Below are 22767 nucleotides of genomic sequence, written 5' to 3'. Positions count from 1 at the left end.
ATGTTTTATCACAGAGGTTGAGTGTTTGTGGCCAAGATCACAATTTATAATGGCCAAAATATCCTAGACTTAGGCAGGTTGAACGTTCAAGGAGAATGATGATTGCTCTTTACAGTGATTCCAGAATGGATTTTGAAGTTGTACGGCTCTTATCTTGGTGTGAATATAAAAACATAGGGTGGATATTCAGGGTTGTATAAATTCAAGTTGATGCTAGTAGAGATATTATCCTCTACCGAACAGGTTTTAAAAAAATGCACCAAACAAGATTAAGTATACAGTATAATTAGCATGACCCTTCCAGTGATGTTATTCCCAGTTCTGTCTGCCAACTTGATATGGGATAAAAGGCAAATTGGATATTTCAGTACAACAAACTAAGATGCTTCAATTTCTTCTGACAACATACTATCCAAGCAGATCCATTTTTAGGAGAATAACTAAATAAAAAGCTAGATGGAAGCTTTCTAGGTCAGGAACTGCTAGACCTCCATTATTTTAAACAGCTTGAAGCACTGCAATATTCAGCCAGTGTGTGCATATGCTGTTTCAGAGAATTTTACAACAGGGGTTTGTAAAGTTCCAAGGCTGTGCTTTTGTGATAAAAAATACTGCCTTGTGTGTAAGGTGCAGGAACTGAAGGACTTTTATTTTCCTGAAGGCGATTTCGGTTGCATTTTTAAAGTATAAACATACAGTGAGAACTATACTTAGTCATCTGTTGCCTGCCAAATTCAATAGAAACCCACCACAGAACTGGAAGAACTCTTTGTTAGAGAGTTTTTACATTCAAAGAAAACATTGACAAAATGAAAGCTTTTCTAAGAAAATACCACCAGCTGCCTCCTATGTTGTTGTTGGTTTTTTTTTCCCCAGTTGTTTTTTGAATGAATGTTAAAAAATTTCAAGCAACAGTTTTTGGTAGTTGGGAACTACAATGCTGTGTAAAGGTCTGCAATAAATTCATTTATTGCTATTACAAATTTATCATAGGTATTAATCTAACTTGTACTTCAGATGCCATCTCAAAAACTAAACTTCCTACAGAGAGAGAAAATGGCTGACTTGGCATTGGGTGTGTGTGACCACAGAGTGACAGGCAGCCAAGTCATCAGTTTCCTTTTCTGGTAAGCAGTGGCAGTTCTGATTCTCCTGAAGAGCGCCTTTATGGCATGTAATGCCTGGGTGTTTTAACTACAATAAGTACCATGAATGCCCATAATCTGAAAATTTATTGCTCTGTGTCTGAACTGCAGCAATCTTATTCATGAAAAAATGACTGAAATTATGTAGAATACTATGAAATTACTTAATGGGACCCTACTCGAGCTAAATAAATCAAACAAAAAGCAACCTACCAAAACACGTCATGCATGCTCTTCTTCCACTGATAAGGAAAGGATGAGAAAACAACTAACATATGATGGTTAATATGCACAAATTTCAGATATTATAGGTAAAGACAAAGGATAAAAGCTGAATAGAGTTATCATAAACATCTTAAAATTAGCCTTTTTTTTTTGTCTCTCTCCCTTTTTTTTTGTACCTTGTGGTTTTCACTTTCTATGGTGTCTATGATCTGAAATTGGGACACCTTAAATTTTTTTATGTCTGTGTGCAAATTCTTGCAGTCATTACTGTTCCTACATTTTAGTCCAGAGTGTTACATAGGTGTGCATGGTGCATACTGCTCTTCTTACCAAATGTGTTCCTATGAGTAAATTTGTTTGACTTCAGCAAATAATGTCTAAAAAATGAAAAGAGGATCATAGGACAATACAATACAGTGACAATATTCCTCAACTGGGCTGTAAAGCCACGAATAAAAAATGCCAACAATGAGGTTTCTTTTCCTACTCCATCAAGTCACTGAGTCTGTGCTCTCTGCAGGAGACATATGCACTCCTATCTTTCAGCGCTCAAAGCTTTCTGTTAGAGAGCTGCTGGAGACCTTGAACCAGAAAACAGGAACACAATGCTCTTGGTAAGGAGCTGTCTGTGTTCATGTCTCCCTCAAGTGCCTAATCCATATCAATATATCAGGGAAGTGTTAAAGGAATTGTGGAATTAAGAAGTGTGTCTGTGTGGAAAATCAGTTCTTCATCTGCCTTTTGAAGATTTCCCAGCAGGATTGTGGACGTCTCACAAACCACCTGCAAAGTCTAGGTTACATGTCTGCAGAAACAGAGAGCAAAATGGATATCAGAAAGATGCACCATCCTTGGAGATGCTCAAAATCCACCCGGACACAGTCCTGAGCAACTGCCTTTGGGTGGCCCTGCTTCAGCCGGAGGAATGGTCCAGGTGACCTCCAGTGGTTCCTTCCAACCTCAGCCATTCTGTGGTTTTATGAAAACAAAACATAACCAAACAACCAACAACAGCTGCAATTTTAACACTGAGATGCTGGAGTCTATCTTATTAAACAACATGCAATGGCAGACAGTCCTGCCACCTTTAAAACCTCCTTTGATAAGTCCTCCTTCCTATTTGTACTGTCAAAAGTCTTGTTTCTTTTTCTTTTACTTTTTCTTTCTTTTTTTTTTCTGTCTTTTGTTGGTCTCTGTAGAGCAGTGATAGCTCAGAGTTGCTAGTGTGGTTAGGTCGCAGAAGGTCTGAAGTACTGCTGCTTTGAAAAGTCAGGCTGTGTAGGGCTATAGTAACGTACATTCTCCTTGTTCTTCTTTTTACATCGCTGGAAGGTGGCATTGTTTTGCAAAGTGAGAGACTTATCTATTGGAGACTTGTGAAACTTAAAAATATCCTTATTTGACAGGAATAATTAGAGGCACTACAGAGAACCTGCATCACTGATAATAACCCTTATGACAGTATGATACTCATTAGACTGATTAAACTAACTTAGCATTATGTTATTTCAGTGGCACCAGGTGAAGTAGCTGCCCTTCCTGGAGATGATATGCTAAAACTTTGAGCTGATATAAATTGCAGAAGATTTGCTAGGAGCAGATAAAAAACCCAAATTAAAAAAAAAAAAAAGGCATTTTTTTTTAGTGTCTACTAAAGAAAACAAAAACTGCCTCACTGGGACTGTGAAACTGAGCATGTTCCAGAGAAACCGCTAAAGGATTTTATAAGTTATTGCCTATGCTACGGAGTATGCAGCAAGTTGTCTTTATCACAGACTCACACCTGACCTCCTCCTACACAGAGGCAGAAGTTTTAGGTCAGCTAGGAGGGCTTTAAAGTCAAACAACAGTCGGTGACTGTGAGAGCAGAACTCATGTTCCTTTGACTCCTGACTGAAGTCATCCTTCTTTCACAGCTCTCAATCTGGGGAGGCTGTACTTGAGCATTCACAGAGCACAGCGTGATCTGATTCAGCAGATGTGCTGAGACATAAGCTCTCCTCACAACTGTTTCAAGCTTTTAAAAGAAATGTCACAAAAATGTAAGATACACCTCTTCTAATTTTTTTTTTTTTTTTTTAACAGGTGAATGTTGGTTCAGCAGAATCAGTTATTGCAGGAAGAAGACAAATGTCAAATCCTGAGAAGTGTATTTTTGCTTCTCTATAGAGAAGGAAAAGAAAAGCTGGACCATGCTCCAGGAAAGGATAGGGGGGAAGGAGGGGGAGCTAATTACTTGAAGTGGAGAAGGAATACATACTGGTGTAGTTATTGATTCACTGCACCCTGAAGCTAGCTGGACACTTCTCATTTACTCTGCTGGGTTTTGGACCAGAGCCCTTTGGCTACCGCAGGGAATTGTCACAACTCACAACCGGGCAGCATCTGTCTGCTTGGGCATTTCAACTGCTTTATTAAGATCCTCCGTACAGCTAATTGTGAATTCCATCGGCGCTATGAGGAAGGTAGTACTTTAAGATTTAAGGATAAGAGGAAAAAAAAAAAAAAAAGAAAGAAAGAAAAAGTGCTGGCTATCGTCCCCAATACCGCTCCGTGTGCGGCTCCTCCGGTGCCTCCGGACCCTCCGACCGCGGAACTTTTCGCCTCGGGGCTGACCTACAGGGCTGACTGGCGGAGCGGGAGAGAGCAGAGTAGAGCCGCCCCCGCCTCCCGCCCGCTCCCCTCCCCTTCCCCCGCTCCCGCCTTTTCAGCGCGGAGCCCGGGCGCCAGCGGCCGCGCTGGCAGGAGCCCTGGCCGGCGGCTCAGGGGTGCGGCGCTGTGCTGAGGGCGGCAGCGCGGAGCCGCGGCTGCTCCCGTAACCAAGGCGCTGTCAGGCGCACACGCACACACAGCGCGGAGCGAAGCAGACTCGGGGCCGCCCTCCGTCCCGGGCACTTCGGGCTGCTGCCGCCGCCCCTTTCGCAGCGCCGTGCCCCGCTCCCGCCGTGGCAGCCCTCGGGCGGCGGGGGAGCAGCCGGGAGCAGCCGCCGCCGGGGAAGAAGAGCTCCAGCTCCCGCCTCCGGAGCGCTTCATGGCGACTCACCAGCAAACCAGGATCCAAGCCTACCTGGAGAAGAATAAGATCGGTCCTCTCTTCGAGGTAAGGCGCGTTCCTCCGGGGGCCGTGGGCGCTGAGCGCCGGCGCGAGCCGTGTGTCCGGCCGGGATGGAGCGGGGTGCCGGGCACCCGCTGCCCACAGCGCACGTGTGCCTTCTCCGCACCCCGGGCCCGGCGCATCCCATCGGCTTCGTGTCTCTACGGAGACAGCCCGGGGCCGCGGAGGTGGGTGCCCCGCAGTGCTGACCCCCCTCGAGGGAGGGAGGGAGGGAGACCCGGCGAGAAAAGGGAGACCTGGCCGCCTCCTCCCCAGGAAACCCGCCCTCCGCTCTCGGGAGTGCATCTGTCCGGCAAAAAGTCTGTGCTGATGGTGTTCCTGACGTTTTCGTTCTCAGTCCTACGCTCGGGAACGTTATTTTTGCTGCAGGTTCTCCTTAGCGTTAAAAAGATGCGCTCGCTTCGGTTCGTAGATGTGCAGATGCGCGTGCTGTACTATTTCTGTGTGCGAGCTGTGGGTGCTTAGAATTTAAAAGGGTGCCAGAGCAATCACGACTATTACCGTGTATCATCCTGTTTCTCATGCAGCTTTTACATCTAAATACATATATGTCAACACGCAGTCAGTATTATCCCAAGATGCAAGTCTCCGTTCTTTGGTATTTGGCTTGTTCTCAGTCAAACCTACTACACACGAAATCTCTTCTATGCTAGTTTATTGGTACTGAGGAAACAGTGGTGAGAATAGCCTATCTCCACTACGTGGAGGTGGCCAACATGTGTGAGAGAGGGTCTAGTTTTCTTCAACAACTGTTACCTCCTGTTTTTGCATGGATTGGGTCTGCTAGGACAGGATGTGTTGGTTTGTGGTCAGAAGTGTTAGCTGTGTGCACTAAATAAATTCCTGTTTGGTCAAACTGTAAGTGGATACCAGAGAACTGTTGGTGAGTTTTCTAGTTCGAGAATTAATAGAAGCGGAACCATTTGTGCTGTCCAATTTCTGAATAAAAGACTCTTCCAATCGAGGCACTTGCTACATAGGTTACAGTCTTCTGCATATTTTGATGGAAGTTAAGGGCCTTAGGGCTGCTGGATAGTTAGGCCCTCGACAACTGTAATTTTCTTCTACATTTTCATCAGTTAACGTTCTTTTACACATTAAAATTCAAGCTAGTTACTTGACATTGCAGTTCTGTGCTGTAACCTAGTTTTTCAGTAGTGTGAGTTGCCTGTTTCTATTGTTGTAACAGTAGGATGCTTTAGTTACCAAAGGCAGAGAAAAAAGAAAGAACTTGTACTTTTTACAGCATTTCTTGTGTTGCTTGGTATTTCACTAGTCACTGTGCTGTAAGGTTCTCACTGTGGCAGAAGAGTCTGTGGAAGGCTCTTCACATCCCTTAAACCTTGCAGATTGTCCACAGGTTGTTAGTGTGCTCCTCAATACCAAGAAGAGATTTATTTTTTTGGTGCAGAATCCATTTAGACCTCAGTAGTAGGGGGTGAATTTAAGAAATAAGGCTGTAGCATTCATGCAGCTGTTGGAAGTTATTTTAGTCTGTAACACTAGGAGGAAAAGCATCACATTTCTTGTCTCTTCAGCTTCCTAGTGTCAATTAACATCTACATTTATTTATCCCTTTGATGTACTTTATATTCTCAATTATTATTATTATTTTAAGATGTTTGATCTTGTACTCCTTAGTAAGGGAAGTAGCGTTTCTGGAGTTGACAGGAATTGCTCAAAACTGCTGCACAGCTTGAAGCTTAAGTTCTACATTAGTATTTCTATTATATATACATTGCACTGCTCACAGTTGGTTATATTCCCTAACACATCAGTTTTTCATATCTGTAAAAGTTCTGAGTTGAGGAGACCTGTGTTTCATCTTTCATTCAGAAGCAGACAGCATTTTCTTCCACCATCCATAGCTTTGATGCTAATTAATCACCAGTTGTGATAGATGACAGCCATCGTTTTTTTGCAGAGTATTTATTTTCAAATACCAAGTTGGATCAGAGTAGACTTGGATTCAGTTTTCTGCAGTATTATTTGCTGAGCAGGTAGTGACTATAATTGCTCTCGATACACGCTTCAAGCCAACATTTCAGGGAATGCATAAAACAGCATTGGGTAATTGAGGGCAATCATAGGAAAGAAAAACGTGGAGACTGAACGTGGAGTCTTTTTGAAGTGAAAGCAGGGATGATGAATCAACAGATCATATTGCATACTTGTATAAGTGAATGATCAGGGATCAGGAGAACTTAGCATCTTAGATCTTAGACAGGCAGGCACAGTTAGCTGGTGCCTGAAGGACTGGGTGCTTTTCTGGTAGTGAAGTATAATTCCCCTGCATCACAGTCAATAGTGGTAGACACCATTATTTACTAGTCTCCAGTAGTTTGCAGCTCTTCTGATAGTGTATCTTCTATTGGCCTTTATTAGTTGCCTTCTGTCACCATTGTCGTGGCTTTTTGTGCTCCATTTAATCAGTGGTACCTGCCTAAGAGCATTAGTTCTTTTGGACTTCGTTTTTTTTTTTTTTTTCACCAGTGCTGTATTGTATGGTTGAGTATGATTTTATTTCTTCACTGAATTGCTGTATGATTTGACACTTAAATTGTCTTTCTGATTGGTGTGAGAGAGAATTGTTGAAGAGAAGTACTGATGTGAGATGCAAGGAGAGCATGGGACCTCCTTTTGTTAACAAGTTGTTCCTATCTATATAAGGAAAGGTAGGAGTAACCTTCTGACAAGTGACAGAGCATTTAGCACAGGTTGCCCAGAGAGGCTGTGGCTCTCCTTCAAAAGCCACCTGCATGGGGTCCTGGTCCCCACCTCTGGGTGTCCCTGCTCGGCCAGATGGACCCTGCCAACCTCAGCTGTGCTGTGATTGGTGATTCTGGAGAAGGAATTAACCAGCTTGGGCTGACTCAGCAGGCATCAGTCTCCTGCTGACTACTAGTACCTGATACCAAATAGTAGAAGATCAGTCCTCTCAACTATGAAGACACTCACTTTTTTGACTTCCAAGTATTTTTACTAGTTAAATTCTTATTTATAGCTTAAAGGTAGGAAGGAAGGTGGGTGGGAGTTAATGTGTGCATCTGAGACTGTGTCAATTTTGGGACATTAGATTACAAAACAACAGCCCCATCTCCTTATTGAATGCAGATCTCAAATTCAGAATCATTACTTAGCTGCCATTTCCTGTCACATGTGCTGAAGGATTTTCCAGGTAAAATTCCTGGTGAACCTATAGGTCAACTTCTAAATGACCTGGATTGTGTGTGTGTCATTAATACTGAAAGAAAGGTCTTCAGCAAACTCCCTGCATTCTCTTAGGTGACATGAGCTACCTTATCCAGTGGTGGTTTTTCTTGTGTGTGTGTGTGTTTTGGATTTGGTCTTGGGTGTTGTTTTTTTGGTGTCTTTTTAGTCTTTTTTTTTTTTTTAACTTTGAAAGTATAGACATCCTTCTGTAAGAGCAGCTGAGAATACTGTGATTAGACACCTAGCTTAGATTTGAGGAATGCCCTTTAGGAACGCCTCTTCTGGGATTTTTGTGGCAACACTTAGCATAGCACTACCTCGGTTTTTATTTTTTTTATATTTAACTCCTGTAATGCAAAACGAACTTTAAATCTGAATTATTACTGTGACGAAGCTTTGCTGTTGTTTTTTTCCATCTTTCTAAAATGTGAACAGGAGGTGTGTGCCTAAAATTGGCTGGGACAGAGTATTCAGAATCAGCACCCACTCATTTCTATCTGAGTGAAGTATTGACCCACTTTGCATTTCAAGCATCCGATCTAAGGTTTTTTTTTCCTCATGCTAATAATCTCAATGAATAATCCTGATGCCTGTGAGTGTTTGTGCATTTAGACTTCTATGCAACTGCACTGCTTCAGCATCCAGTTGTACTGGTTAGTTTCTATGAATTTGAAAGCTGGATCAGCACTCTTAAGAACAGATTGCAATAAATCTTAAAGAGAGAGAGACAGATTCAGTGTTTTGGAATTTTCTTATTTATAGAACCACAGCAAAAAAGAATCAAGCAGGTACACGGTTGTTATGCAAGCCAGAGGACTGTAATTTCTTTGAGTTATGGAAAGCCAAAGTAACTCTTCTAAAAATAAACTTATTTAAAAATTTTCTTCCGAGTACTGAGGGCTTAGAACTTCAATTTTTGTTTTAAACAATGTAAAGAGTACATTCTAACACACCTGTTTGGTGAACAGTAGTATTTATAGTGTGCCTTGTGACTGAATTAGTCAAAGCTGGGAATTAATTTTGAAGTTTGGACTGTACTCTGCAGCAATGTTTGTCCTCAGTTCTTAAATGCACAAATATAGACAGACAGCTTAAGATTCCTCACAGTACCAAGTTATTTTTAATGTGCGGTGTCTTTTGGGCTTGCTCAAATCATCTTTTATTTTATTTTGATATTCTGCTTAATTGGTTAGATTCTTTCCCTAGCACAGAACAGTCTGTATTGTGGATGATATGAATTTATTCAGAGAATCATTTAGTTTCAGGCAGCTAGATGGAGCCTTTGAAAGACCAAGTCTTTCAGTATCTCAACATCATGAGCATAATTTCAAGTTATTACTGGTTATCTAGTTATCATTGTTTCAGAGGAGCCAATTTAGCAGTTTTTCAAGGGAAGCCAGAAGTGATCTGGAAATGCCACAGTGTTATTACACCCAGTTGGGGTGGGGGATCATATATGTTTTAATCTTATTTTATTTTTGTGTCCCCTACTATAGTAGGACTTCATGGTAGCTTTGGTGCGCACTGAAGAAAAAGATGGAGGAACGAAGGTCAAGTGGAAAAAATAATGCAGAGGTGTCCTTTGCTTTTCAGACATTTCATTATACATACAATAGATGTCTTTGTAATGTTGTCTTTAAGGGAAAACAAGTGAAAAACACTTATGGAAATGATAGACAGACTCCTTCCTATTAAGGAACGGTGATGAATGGTGGCTTTAAACTTTTTCTTTGGATTTTTTGATCACTGAGGTACAAGAGCTGTCAGTAATCTGCCTATGGATGAGGAATTTGTAAGTTCTTCTCTCCTTGGAATTAGGTTTAAGGAGAGGTTTCTTTTCTCACTCAAAGAGAACTTGCATGTTTTGGTCCTGCTACCCGACTAACTAATTTCATAACATTTGAAGGAACTTAGGTTTTTGTGATATTTACTCCTTAGGGAATTTGCCTGAAATTAGTCAAAGGTTTTATAAAATACTGGGAAGAGATGGTGAAAGAGGTTACAGATAAGGGTATACTTTTGTGTTGTCACAAATGTGTGTGGTAATCACGTAAAGCTTGTTTTCACAGTGGTGAAAACATTCCTAAAAGGGAAATTTGAATTTTCTTAATGGCTTTTACTGAATTCTTTCTGACACAAGAAACATACAGAAAGAAGTATTAAAGTTAAATTATTTGTCTAATAGTAATAAACAAATGTGAAGTACGGTATCTGAAATATCATATTATAAACTGAGATGCATAATAACTTTTTTATATTAATAGTTAATGTTTTTAGAACCTTAAAATGACAGTTACATTGTTTCTTGATGGAGCAGAAAGCACAGCTATTTATTTTCATGGTAATACAGTCATGAAACTGAGGAACAGTTGTCAATTGAGTAGGTCATCATCAAGGGCCAGCAGAGGCTGACAACTCTGTGCCAAGGTCTAGAACTAGTAGATGTTCCTGTTTAAAATAAAATGGGCTTTGCTCTATGACATGCAGTGGAGCAATGACTGGTTTGAATTTTTGTCTGACGATTTCTAGAAGTGAATCAGACTGTACCAAAAAAAGCCTATTATTGCTGCTCTTTTTCTTTGCTTTTTATCTCCACATGAAGTCTATCTCAAGTTTTGAAGTATACTTAGTGCATAGTATTAATTAAACCTGAGATAAACTCTTCAACTATTTTGTTTCTTCTGATTAATCCAATCCTTTGGTTCAAAGGACAGATATAAATGTTAAGTATTAAAAACAAAACAAAAACAACCAAACAAAGAAAACAAAACAAAACTATAATGGCTTTAACTCAGGTTTCTTATCTTTTTCTTTTTTTTTCTAAATTTTTACTTTTTAGTTCCTGATTTTTGTTTTTCCAATTGTGTTAGGTCCTGTCTGGACCTAGGTTGGCATAGCCTTCTGTTTTTGAAGCTTCTGAGAAGGAGTACAATTCTGAAAGGTTTGAGTGCATCCCTGGAGGCATTGAAGGCAAGGCTGGATGTGGCTCTGGGCAGCATGGTCTAGTGGTTGGCAAGCCCACAGTGTGGGGGGGTTGAAACACATGATCTTTGAGATCCTTTTCAACCCAGGCCATTCTATAATTCTGTGGTAGTTTCTTAGTTTGAATTCCTTCTACATGTGATGCACCTTTCCTCTTCATTGTTATGGGGCAAATGGGTTTCTTAGCTTCTTTATTTTGACACTGACTAAATAGATGCACATAGAATGCTACCTGTTAGTGCTTCCCTTTAAAAGTATTGCTGCGTAAACTGAAACATTTAAAAGATCAGGAACATAATATTAAAGAGCATTTTCTTTTCCAGTTGGCCTCCAATTTTGAAGGTCAACTTAATACTATTTTGTCTTCGGTATCTTTTCTTCCCACTTTTTCCATCCTGTTTTCTGTCCTTTTAATATTCCCATCTTCTCACTGAATGTTCAGTCCTCGAGTGGCCAAATGTGTTTCTTTGTTCCTCTTTATCTCGTCTCTTTGCTATTTTGCAGTTTTATCTTGTTGCTGTGTTCCAACATGCTCTCTTGTTACCTGCAGTTTCATGAAATACCCTCTGTCCTCCTTCAGTTCCAATTTAGCTTTTGGTTTACCAGGTTTTTGCAGAAACAAAAAGGGAGAAGGTTGCTTGCTTTTCTATTTCTAATTAAAGAAAAGAAGGTGGAGACTGATAGCTTGTTATTATGATTTCTTGTGCTTTTTCTTTTCTTTTTTTTTTTCCTTTAAGTTTATATGCTTATTTATTAGTGAGGGGCGATAAATACAGTTTATCTCTGGAACTGAAGTTATTACAGACACTAAGGAGTTTTGGTAGTCTTTATTATTCTGATAAAAATGAGGTGTTATCTACTGTATTCTCTATTCTTCACACTGTACAGATACACGCTTTCTTAGTTTTCTATCTGTGAAGTATGAGAGGGGATATCTTCTCTGCCAAGAGGTGATGCTTCTGTGTGTGAAACCACAAGAAACAATTAAAACTGATCTGGAAGCAAAACTATTTTTAAATAGAATTGTAGGAAAATGTTGGCCTATCGGTGAAGGCTGTGAACTGTTTCAGACATCGAGTGCTGCTTGTCATAACCTTCACTTAATGAAAACAAAACCCTAACCCAAACCCTGTTGAGCATGCCTAACCCTAACAAGCCTAACCCTTACTCTCAACCTAACTTTACTGATGGTGCCTAACCCAAACTCTAACTCCAAGGGGAGCCTAACCCAATGCCCTAGCCCTAAACCTAACCCAAATCCTAACCCTAATCCAGTGAAAAATGCCTGTGTTCAGTAGTCTACACTCAGGTTGAATTCACTATGAATCAGAAATTATTTCAGGCTTTTGCAATAGCAAGTAGCCTTGAGAAAAGATGTGCTGGATTAGAGAAACACAACACTTCATATTTCCTAATCTTTGGTGTGAATTCTCTTGCCTGTTTCCTCGCTGGTTGAGTATTCCAGAGTTCATAGCCTATCTGATGCTTCTAATTCCCTCAGCAGATGTCCCACCCCTGTTTGCTGCTTGTTTAAACCCTCTCTATTCTCCTATTCTTTCAGAACACCTTCTTCATTATTTTATTAACTATTATAGTGTGCTGGAACAATCTCTCATTGTTAACCTTCTCCTCTGTCTATCATTCAAACCACAGAATTGGTTTGTACCAATACATCTCCTGATGTTACTCAAAAATGCAAGTCTTCTGTTCTGCAAGAAGGAATTTATCTTGTGTTAGAGCTCTATGGTGCTTCTTTGGAATCATAACATCTTATTATGCAAAAACATTTCTTTCCCAACAACCCAAGCCATAACCCTTGGGGGAGTCTAACCCCAAGGGGAGACTAACAATAACCCAAGGGAAGCCTGTTCATAACCCCTAAACCTATTGATGGTGCCTAATGCTATTCCTAATCCTAATAGTAACCCTAACTCTAAGGGGAGCCTAACACAAAATCTATCTGTAACCCAAACTCTTTTGATGATGCCTAACCCTGTTCCTAAATGGAGGCTAATCCTAACCCAGACTCTAACCCTATTGATGATGCCTAAACCTAATCCTAACTCTAGCCCTAAGGGGAGCCTAACCCTGGCGAGGTCTCATCTGGAGTACTGCATCCAGATGTGGAATTCTCAGTGCAGGAGAGACATTAACCTGTTGGAGCCTGTCCAGAGAAGGGATGCAAAAATGATCCAGTGGAACAACTCTCCTACGAGGACAGGCTGAGAGAGCTGGGGCTGTTCAGCCTGGAGAAAAGGAGGCTTTGGGGGCACCTGATGGTGGCCTTTCAGTATCTAAAGGAGGGCTATATAGGAAGGAAGGAGACAGACTGTTTAGCAGGGTCTGTGGTGATAGGACAAGGGGAAATAATTTCAAACATAAAGAAAGTAGACTTAGGTTGGATGCGAGTATAAAGTCCTTCACAGTGAGGGTGGTGAGGCACTGGAACAGGTTGTCCAGAGATGTGGCTGCTGTTTTTGAAGACCTTCAAGGTCAGGCTGGATAGGGCTCTGGGCTGTAGGCGTCCCTGTTCAATGCAGGGGAGTTGGACTAGATGGACTTTAAAGGTCCCTTTCAACTCTAAGGATCCCATGATTCTATGAAAAAATAATTCTGAGATCTAGGAAAAAGGCATAATCACTTGAGTGAACACTTGTGTCTTTACCATGACCACCCAAACATCCCTATCTACTCTCAGGATGAAATCCTTTTAAAACTTGCAACAGAGATGTTTTTGGCGGACTTAAAGTTTATGTCAGGTGTGGTATCTCATGCTGTGTTAGTTTCTCTTCTGGCTACTCTGTTTCACAGTATTTTTAGTTCCATCTAAAATGTTCAGTCAGGGTTGTTAGGCTGGAGTTAGGATGCCTCTCTTGTTTTGGTCTTCCGTTATTGTGGGTGCTTTTCTTTCACCATTCATATCTAATGAAGGTGTCATATTTTTATTAAATGTAGTTTCCAGTGAAACACTTCAGTTTTGAACTGAACTTCAAATAGCTATGTGAGGAAATGTGTTACATTTATAGGTAATACTTGTACAAAATGAAGAACGCATGACCTTGTTCATCCGTAAGTAGAAGACTATTTTGTATCAATCACCTCTTGCAAAATTTCTGTCTGTGTGGAGAGTGGAAATTGTTACCTTCTTGTGCATTTAGTCACGGGAAGGATTTTTCTCTGTTCTCTTTTTGCTAGATCCTTGCAATTTTCAATGAGTAAAATTACTCTATTCACTCACCAGATTTCTCTTTAGTAGCTGGAACAATAAGCTTATCAGGCTCTTTTGTTGGCCTATGGAGGAGCTGATTTCTTGGTCCAGAATCATGAGAGTTTAAGATGTTCAGCTGTGTTGGAGCCTTCTTGATGAAAATCAGACTCCTCTTATAGCTTGTTCTAGAACCTGGAGCCTCAGGTTCTGAGGCTTATCTAACAGCCAACTGCAGGTCCTGTCTGTCTTCATCTCTGGCTTCTCATTCCAGCTGTTCCTGTTCCAGCATTACTACTTGTCTCATTCGTATCAGTCATCCAGTGTGGGAAGCTGAAATGGAAGGAAGACTGCTAAGTGATGAGTGTTCTCATGGTTTAGCTTGGTGGCTCAGCGTGTGGGCTGATGAGGTGCACACTGTTCATTCAGGAGGGAAAATTAAGTGGTCAGAAGGTGAGAGAAAAGAGAGGAGTGCAACTACCTTCCTCTGCCACACCAACCTGTTAAAGGGGCATATGTGATCTTCATGATCATTTCATAAGGTCTAACTAATCAGTCCTGTATATGAGGACCTTAAGTTACCTGGAATCTGTGCATCTTCTTCTTCTTATTTTTTTTTTTTCCTTTACAAAAAGTTCTAGTGTTTAGTGCTTGTCATTGCTGAGAAAAAATACAAAGAAAAATTATTTAGCTAAAGAAATGTGCATGCTTTGAAGCATCTGACTCATTTTTTGTACTCAATCTTGGCAATACTATTGGGTATAGATTTGCCAGGGTGTTAAAGGTGTCCGTAGCACTTTGACTAATACTGGCTGCTGTGTCCAAACCTCCTTTATCAAGACTGTTGCAGTCTAATTTGATAGGTGCTACGTCTCTCCTAATTATATGAGTGGAGAGGTAAACTGTTGATTGTGAAGGATTTCTCTGGTCAGGCATATCTCAAAGAAAGGAAACCCGAAATAAACTTTAAGTTCCTTAAGTTTCTTTTAGTGCACAAATGCATAAAAAAGCTGCTCCATGTTGTTGGGATTCCTCCTAGAAGCCTAGGTAAGTGGAACCTACCTCTTCTGGAGATGTGAGAAATGTTTTGTAGGGTTGAAAAGGAAAGGTAGTTTCACCTGCAGGTGACATTAGGAGAGATCCTGTGGAAGTACTTACAGATTGAATACTTAGGAATAAACAAATTTTATGAGGTAAATTCTGTGATAACTTTATAGAGATGGAATCTGGGGACAAGGTGCGACTAAGGCTAGAATTGCACTTGAAGCAGAAGAAAAGAAAGAGGATAGATTACTGGATTTCTGTGACTGTATTTACTGGAACTTCTCAGGTTGAAATGTGCATGTGCATGCACTATGCATGTAAACGCTCTGAAGCACTGAGATCATACCTGAGGATTCCATGTGTGCCGGACCAAGATCCTCCTAAATGCTATAGGTTCTGTATTCCTGTTCAGATGCTGTGCAGTAGCTGCACGTACCCAGGCTATTTGGGCATGATGTAATCAATACACTCAGTGTTACCTAGATAATTATCTTCCTAAGTATTTTGCAAACTGTTTTCCTTCAGAACAAGCAGAGGTGTCCAGAGAAACAAGCTGAGGACAAGGATGTGGTCTGCAGATGCAGAAGTCCTTTGGTCTGCTATCATGAAGCGTTGCCCATCGCTGCTTTGAGGATGAACTCTGCTCAGGGCTAACCGTGGAGTGAATGCAGGTTGCAGTTTGCCCAGCGGCTTTTTAAGACACATACTTCCATGTGATTTAGGGATTTAGAATCCCCAGGAAAAACATAATATTTTCGGGATCCTCCGAAGCACGCCCTAGTTAATTACAATAATGCCTGTAAATAATAATGCCTGTAGTCTAAATAGTGAAGCTAACTGGAGACAAAGACTGAATTGGAGACTTACCAATGTGGAGCAAAGAGGAGATGTGCAAAGAGAAGGCTAAGTTGATAGCATCAGATTTAATCTAGATTTCTGATCCTGTGAAGCGAGAATGCCTGAAAGAAGAGGACAGTGAGGGTGAAAAAGGAACAAAGGTAAATAAGAAACTCAAGATTATTTTCTTACATGTTTTTCTATGATAATAGAAAAATGATGAGAAGAATGAAGTTTTCCATATCGAAGATCCAGGTAATATTTACTGAAATAGTGAAAAAAGTATTCATTTTCCTGACTTTTAACAGTTATAGTGAGATGGTCATCTGTTATTTGGCTTCTCTTCCTACTTGTGCTTTTGTTGTCCTTCTGCACTGGTCACATATAGTGACTGCTTGTGTTTCCCCTTCCTTTATCTGTCTTATTTATCTGCACAAAGATTGCAAACTCCTCTGGTTCTTATAGCTTCTGTATGGCTTAGGAATTTTTACAGTTCATTGTGGCCCTTTTGCTTCCTGTTCATCTTTGTACTGCCTTTCTTTTCTGACAGTGCTATTAATCTAATTAATTGGTGTCACACATTTAAAAAAATATATAACAAAAATCCTTCTCCCTTTTCTCCTACTTAGTGTGGCCATTCAGAGAACTGAGAACTCTCAAGGCTGCAGTGCTGTCCATGTGAGCTCATTGTGTTCCCAGAGTTGGCCATTCTGTAGCTATTGAGGCTCTAATATGCAAGAGTAAGGCCTTCACTCATAACCAGGCAGATTTAGTCTATCATTAAATTAACTGCAATCAAATCATCAGGAAGCTTTAATTGAACAATCACTGTCAGTGTTGGGAAGGTACTTTGCTGTGGCAAACAAACAAAAACATATGTGAGGGATTTGCAGGCATTGTTTTCTAAATTAAAGGAAAAATTAGAAAATGAGATTAATTATGCTTTGACTGTTATTAAAAATAGCTATGCGATCCAAACCGTATCCTGTCTTCTGAAATACCCAGGTCTCAGCTCCTAGAAGTGCTTTTTATGCTTGCCTAAGCTGCTTCAGTTTTGATGGTAGAAGTCTCTAGTGAGAAAAGATGAACTGAACTATGGTTAAAGGTCCGATTCAAATATGTTCCCTTAAAAATTACATTTACTAGCAACTGAAAGTTCTCAGTCAGTACAGTAATACTATCCTGATTTCAGCAGGGACAGAGTTGGTTGGTATTTTTCATGGTGTCTGGTATGATGCTGTGCTTTGCCTTTAGGAGAAAAGCAATGCTGCAATGCTGGTAATATAGTGATATTTTAGTTGCTGAGCAGTGCTGCATGGAGCCAAGGATCTAGTTTCTCCCTACTGCCCTGCTAGCAAGGAGGCTGGGGAGCACAAGTAGCTGGGAGGGGACAGAACAAGGACAGCTCATCCTGACTGACTAATGGAACGTTCCATAACCTATGACATCATGTGAAACGTTACAAAACTGGAGGGAATTGGCAGGGGGACAGCTGCTGCTCAGGGCCTGACTGGGCATCTGTCAGCTGGCGCTGAGCAATTGTGTTGCTCATCACTTTTTTTGTAAATATATATATAATATTTATCATTACAATTATTTCTCTCTTCTATGTTATTGAATAGTTTTTATCACAACCTAGGAGTTCTACTTTTTTGTTCCTGATTCTCTTCCCCATCCCTCTGGAATGAGTAGGAGTGAGTGAATGGCCGTGTGGTGCTGAGCTGCCTGGTGGGTTAGGCCACAACAAATACTTTTTAAATATCCTGTAAGAGCATCTGCTGAATTTCCCAGGTTTCTTGTAAGACAAGCTCCTCTCGTCTTTTGTTTGTAAACTTGACCCAGAGGACAGCTTGTGGATATAGCAGTTAGTGTCCTGTGTAGGTTACTGACAGCACGCTGACTAGATGATCTGTGACAAGAGATATTCAAGGCACAAATGGCAATTTCTCAAAATAAACTTAGTTTGGTTTATATACTTACAACTTTTCTTCTTTCACGTCTGCTTTGTACAATGTAAATTTGCTATTGTGGTCATATGCATAACTTATTTAACCTGTAATTTAGAATGCAAAGAGCATACTGATTATGTAAGCTGATATTTATTTAGCTGCCCCCATTATCTCAGGCCTGCTTTATTTGTGGGCATGCTATGCTAAGTGTCAGCTTTAAGCCTCTGCAACCAGTGCATTTATCCTCCCAGAGGCCAAACAGAGATACCTAACATCCCCTCATTTCAGGCACTTTTTTTTTGACTCAGTGTTGACAGTTTGCAGTTTGCAGCTGTTGTTGATAACTCTTATGAGGGAGGCTGTTAAAATTTCTTACTTCAGAGAAGAGTCCATAAAGATTTGTCCATTCCAGGATCTTTTTAATGGAACAAATCATGAATATCCTATGAGAAAAATCATGAAGGTAAAACTATATGCATATTTCAGCTTTTTTTTTTTTCCCAATTGCCCAATTTTCCCATTACATATGAATCTGAATTTGAATGATTTTCATTTTCAGCCAGTAGTGCTGGTGTTATCCTGTGAGGTACAAAAGAAAAAAAATTAACAATACAATTAGCAGTAGTTGGGTCATTCATACTTCAGCTTATATCTTCGTATATCATTTTCCATGTGTGTCCTTAAAATGTAAGGTGTGCTGTTTTAAAATCCTTCATAATGACCTGATGATGGGCAGATGTAAGTAGATCTGAGAATGTAAAATGTATAACCATAATTTTTGGAAGATAGTGATTGACAACATGCAACTTAAAGCTGACTAGAAATCTTTTTCTGTTTTTGTTGTTCTTGTTGAAAAGCACTGATCCTTTAAGTCTTTCAGTTTATTGAACTGAAATGTTTTGTTAAAGCCAGCTGCAATGTTTCTGTTAGGCAGGCTTTTGGCTGTACTTCCTCATTTGGCTGAACTGATATTCTTGTTGTCTCTTTAAGCTCCTACAAGCTGTCTCTGTGGCTTGACTATATAGACAAAGAAATGATAAAACCTTTGGCGACAACATTAGCCATCAATATCAATGGCATTTAGCCCATCTTCCCTCTTCATGGGTCTCTTTTGCATTGTCCAGTAGTGTTTGCAAGCTCTGGACCATGGGTGTCCAAACTCTTGGTTTACTTGGGCTGCACTGATTAAAGAGGAGTCTTCTTGGGCTGCATATAAAATACAGAGGTCCCTCCAAAAGTAATGCCTCCTTTTAGTTCAGTGGAAACTACAACAGATACAAAGAGCACATACTTGATAGAACATATTCTCAGCTACAAAGCACTGTTTTTCAATGTAGTTGCTGCCATTAGCTATGCATTTTTTTTGCTGGCAATGAACAAGAGCCTGCATACTACACATGTAAAAATCTGCACCAGTGGAGGCGACAAGTCACTGTCACCCCTACTGAAACGCATCATCCACTGCCTCAGTGTGTTCTCATCCACTGTTTGGTCTCTGTAAATGTTCACCAAGTATCAATGAATGTCAGTGCTGTAATTATTTTCACACAGAGGGCTTCAGTAATAAACCTTTCTCTTCAGATGCGCTCCCATGTCTATGAAAATGTACCATATTATTACAGAAAATGGAATCTGTAAACCCTTTAATTATAGGGTCTATTATAATAATAAAAAAGTTTTTTTGTATCTTTTTACCCTACATTCAGTGGAACACTAAGGTTTTTTACTTCCAGTATTCTCTAACATCAAAGTAATTGTGAAATCCGTACTTATTTAAAATACGTCAAAATTTCAATAGTACTTGAGTGTATTGTTTAAATCTGTAACTGGTGGTAGTAACAGCTCTGTCAACAGATGCTTACAAGGAAGAAGGTGAACTTGGTGTAGGTGCTCGATAAAGTTAATTTCTTGCTGAGAATTGGGATCAGCCCTCCTTGGTGAATTTTAGACAACCTATAATTTGTTTGTCAGTTGAATTCTGATTTTTTTTAATGATCCTGATGTATATCAGTAATGTGTGTGTGTGTATATATATATATATATATATAATTTGTGGGGAGAAAGGGATGCCTTTATATGCATCCCACGAAAGCAGCCATCTGGTAGAGCTGTTTTTTTTTTCCCTCTATTTAAGCCAGTACTTAAGCATTAATTTTATGTCTTCCACGAAAACTATTGAAATAATGACATTCCAGCTGAAAGACAAGCTTTGTGAGTGTTAGAGAATATGTTTGAAGAACACTTGATTACTTTGATTTATATAAAACATACCACAAGTTTGCATATGCAATTCTAAGTGTGGTAGTTCTTTTAAGTTTGACTTTTTTAACATAGGAAGAGAGATTTGCAAAAGAAAAACAAACAGGAAATGTACCCATTTAAAAATGGCTATGATAGAACCCAGTTATTTACCACTACAATTCAGGGACAGGTACAGACCCAACCTGAAGCAGGGTCTGCAACAACCATGCAAGTGTAGAGAATGTATATTTGGCAGTGGACCATCTCTGCTGTTAAATCATGTCCAATATCTAGCATGTCATTAACAAAGTTAGTGCTGTGCAGAGTACAACAGACAGTATTCTTTTACTTCTGCTGAAGAGTGACATTGTTTTCTGGGACCGTGTTTTCTGGGCATGATTTTAGGACATCCAATCTGCAAGGAAGTAAGTGTCCTGTCTTAGGCAAATTCTTCAGTGCCTCTTTGTATGCAGAAATAGTATAGAAATGTGTTCTTCTTGTAAATGTTGCTTCAGAGGAAGAGACCTGCTTTGTAGCGAGCTGAGTCTGGAAGAAATGAGAGTAGGGGAAGGGGCTGCTGTTTCTTTTTGACAGTGACTAGACCTCTCTTTGATTTGTAACACCAGCTGTGTAAATGCAATTTTGTGCTGGCTGGAGGCCTTTTTTTTTGGCTCTGTGATTCCTGTAGGCTTAGGATTCCTGTAGATTTCCTAAGTGAAAAAGTCAAGTAACAGTTCTACATAAGATGATGTAAATGTGTCTTTGCATGGAGAATTGATGTTAAGATGTGGAAATAGTGTGCTGTCCTGATACCATGCTCAAAATAAGTTTTTTACATTACATACATCCTCCAGAATTAGAATAAAATACATAATTTCTTAAATGAACAGAGCTTAATGTTATGTAGATAAGTGTTATTATGACTATTGAATCATGGTTGCCATCATGGTTGCAAATGGAGATACAGTGTACTTTCTTAATTTGTTTTGTAGTTTGACTGTGATAGAATAGTCATTCTCAGAAGTTTCTCAGCTTTAAGCATAAGAATATCTATTTTAATTTGACCTGAAGTGATTATCAATTAAGGCTAAGTGTGTTACAAATCTAACAGAACTTTAAAAATATTATTAAGGGAAAAAAGATATAATTCAGGCAATTTCTCTGTTGTCTTGCTTGCTAATGAGGAAAGTCATACAAGTAATTGTGGTTGAGCTGATGGATGATAAATATGTATATGGAAGCAATATCCATGGGTTCTACTTCCAACTGAACTAGAATTACTAATGTGTCTTCCGAAAGGGGGCTGAGGTAATATTCAGCTACACTGATACTGTCACAGTTGCCATTATTACATGGTACCATTTAATAGGTGGTAGTACATAAAAAGATGGAAGATCCCCTGGAGTATAGAAAAATAAAAGGGTAAACATAGAGCTTTTTGTTGGTTATTACTTATTTTAATGTTATGAAATCATAGCTTTATAATCAAACCTTATTGTATCTACATGCTGATAGCTTCTGCATGGCAAAGGATTCCTGAATTCTTGCATTTAAGGGGACAAAGTCTTTTAGTTCTGATTTCATTGTGGATTTTGCAATTGTTTTCACTGCCAAGTAGCACGTTGGTGTTTAATTAAGCAGAAACCTCAGTTTACTCCTAACTGAATGCCAGTTATAATTTGTACGGGTGTAAAAGTGTTACTTAGTTAGCAAGAATAATCTTGTAATCTTCCTTTGCAGTGTGTGCCCAGTATGAGCTGCGTACTCCCAGACTGAACAGGGTTGTGTGTTCTCAAAAGCTACTGAGGGCTACCAGGTACATCAGCTTGCAGATAGTCTTCAGTGGCTTTGGTGATTCTTCTGTTAAGATACATAGCATCTTGTGTTACCTCTAGAAGGCAAATCAGGGTGACTTTTCCTGTAAGGGGGAAAAAGGATGCACTTCGCTTCAAATCAATCAAGTAATTGCATTTATGTGAAATAACTTTCTGTATTTTTAACATGCGATGTTAAAATATCCTCGTCAATACTCATTAGTCTTACTTACAGAGCTTCAGCCCCATTTACAGTATATAAATTCTGCAGCTACATAAAAGAAACCTCTGTGTTCTGCTGTGATGAAACTGAATTTCCAGATTTTTCTATAGCAACAAATTCTGACCTTTCCAATTCAGAAATCTCTGTTGTATTGGCATGTAATAAGCATTTAGTTTTATTTAAAAAACTGATTTCAGTATTGGTATGAAGCCTTATGAGACCAAGTCAATCTCTCACAGGTAAATAAAAGGGAATTAAGATGTGTATCTTGAATAGATATTCATCTATTCGAAGTCTATAAACAAAACTTGTAATTGGAGTGAGTATTACCAACAGTAGTCTAACTACTGTATTGAAGAAAAATCTCTAAATGACATAATTTAAGCAAGTTCTAAGCATCAGGAAGCATCTGTTGCCATTGGGGTTAAGGTGTGTTGACAGCTAAATTCAGGATAATCACATCTGTGTTAGAACTTCCCTTTCCAGGACCCTAGTAAGTCCCTTCTCCATTTTGTGTTGCTGTACTTACTGGCTATTACTTGAACTTGAATATTAATGAATAGAAACTGTACAGAATAGTTGATAACATTGGCTATACAACTGGAAAGCAGAATTTATTTAAGCATCATTTTATATTTATCTTTTTATACACCTTCAGTAAATCTGATGTTGCATAAATGCAACACTACTTATAGAATACATGTGGAAGACACCTAGTTGGCATTTTCCAGAGGCAAACTTCTTATTCTGAAATTACAGTCAGTTGAAAATAAG

General features: G+C 39.6%; 1 protein-coding gene across 2 annotated transcripts in view; it reads left to right on the top strand.

The window, feature by feature from the left end:
* Nucleotides 1-4369: 4369 nt before the first annotated feature.
* CUNH8orf34 (chromosome unknown C8orf34 homolog) overlaps nt 4370-22767 on the top strand; it is a 157385-nt gene continuing 138987 nt past the window's right edge. For both annotated transcript variants that reach the window (XM_065753167.1, XM_065753166.1), the window contains exon 1: nt 4370-4470. In XM_065753167.1, coding sequence (XP_065609239.1) covers nt 4402-4470 — 69 coding nt within the window. In that variant the 5' untranslated portion in view covers nt 4370-4401. The remainder of the gene's footprint in view (nt 4471-22767) is intronic.

This window comes from Cyrtonyx montezumae, unplaced genomic scaffold (genome assembly GCF_038088225.1).
Source record: "Cyrtonyx montezumae isolate F1298 unplaced genomic scaffold, pur_monq_1.0 scaffold_8, whole genome shotgun sequence".
Taxonomy (NCBI): Eukaryota; Metazoa; Chordata; class Aves; order Galliformes; family Odontophoridae; genus Cyrtonyx; species Cyrtonyx montezumae.
The sequence above is the reverse complement of the archived record's forward strand: the minus strand, read 5'-3'. Positions and strand labels throughout refer to the sequence as shown.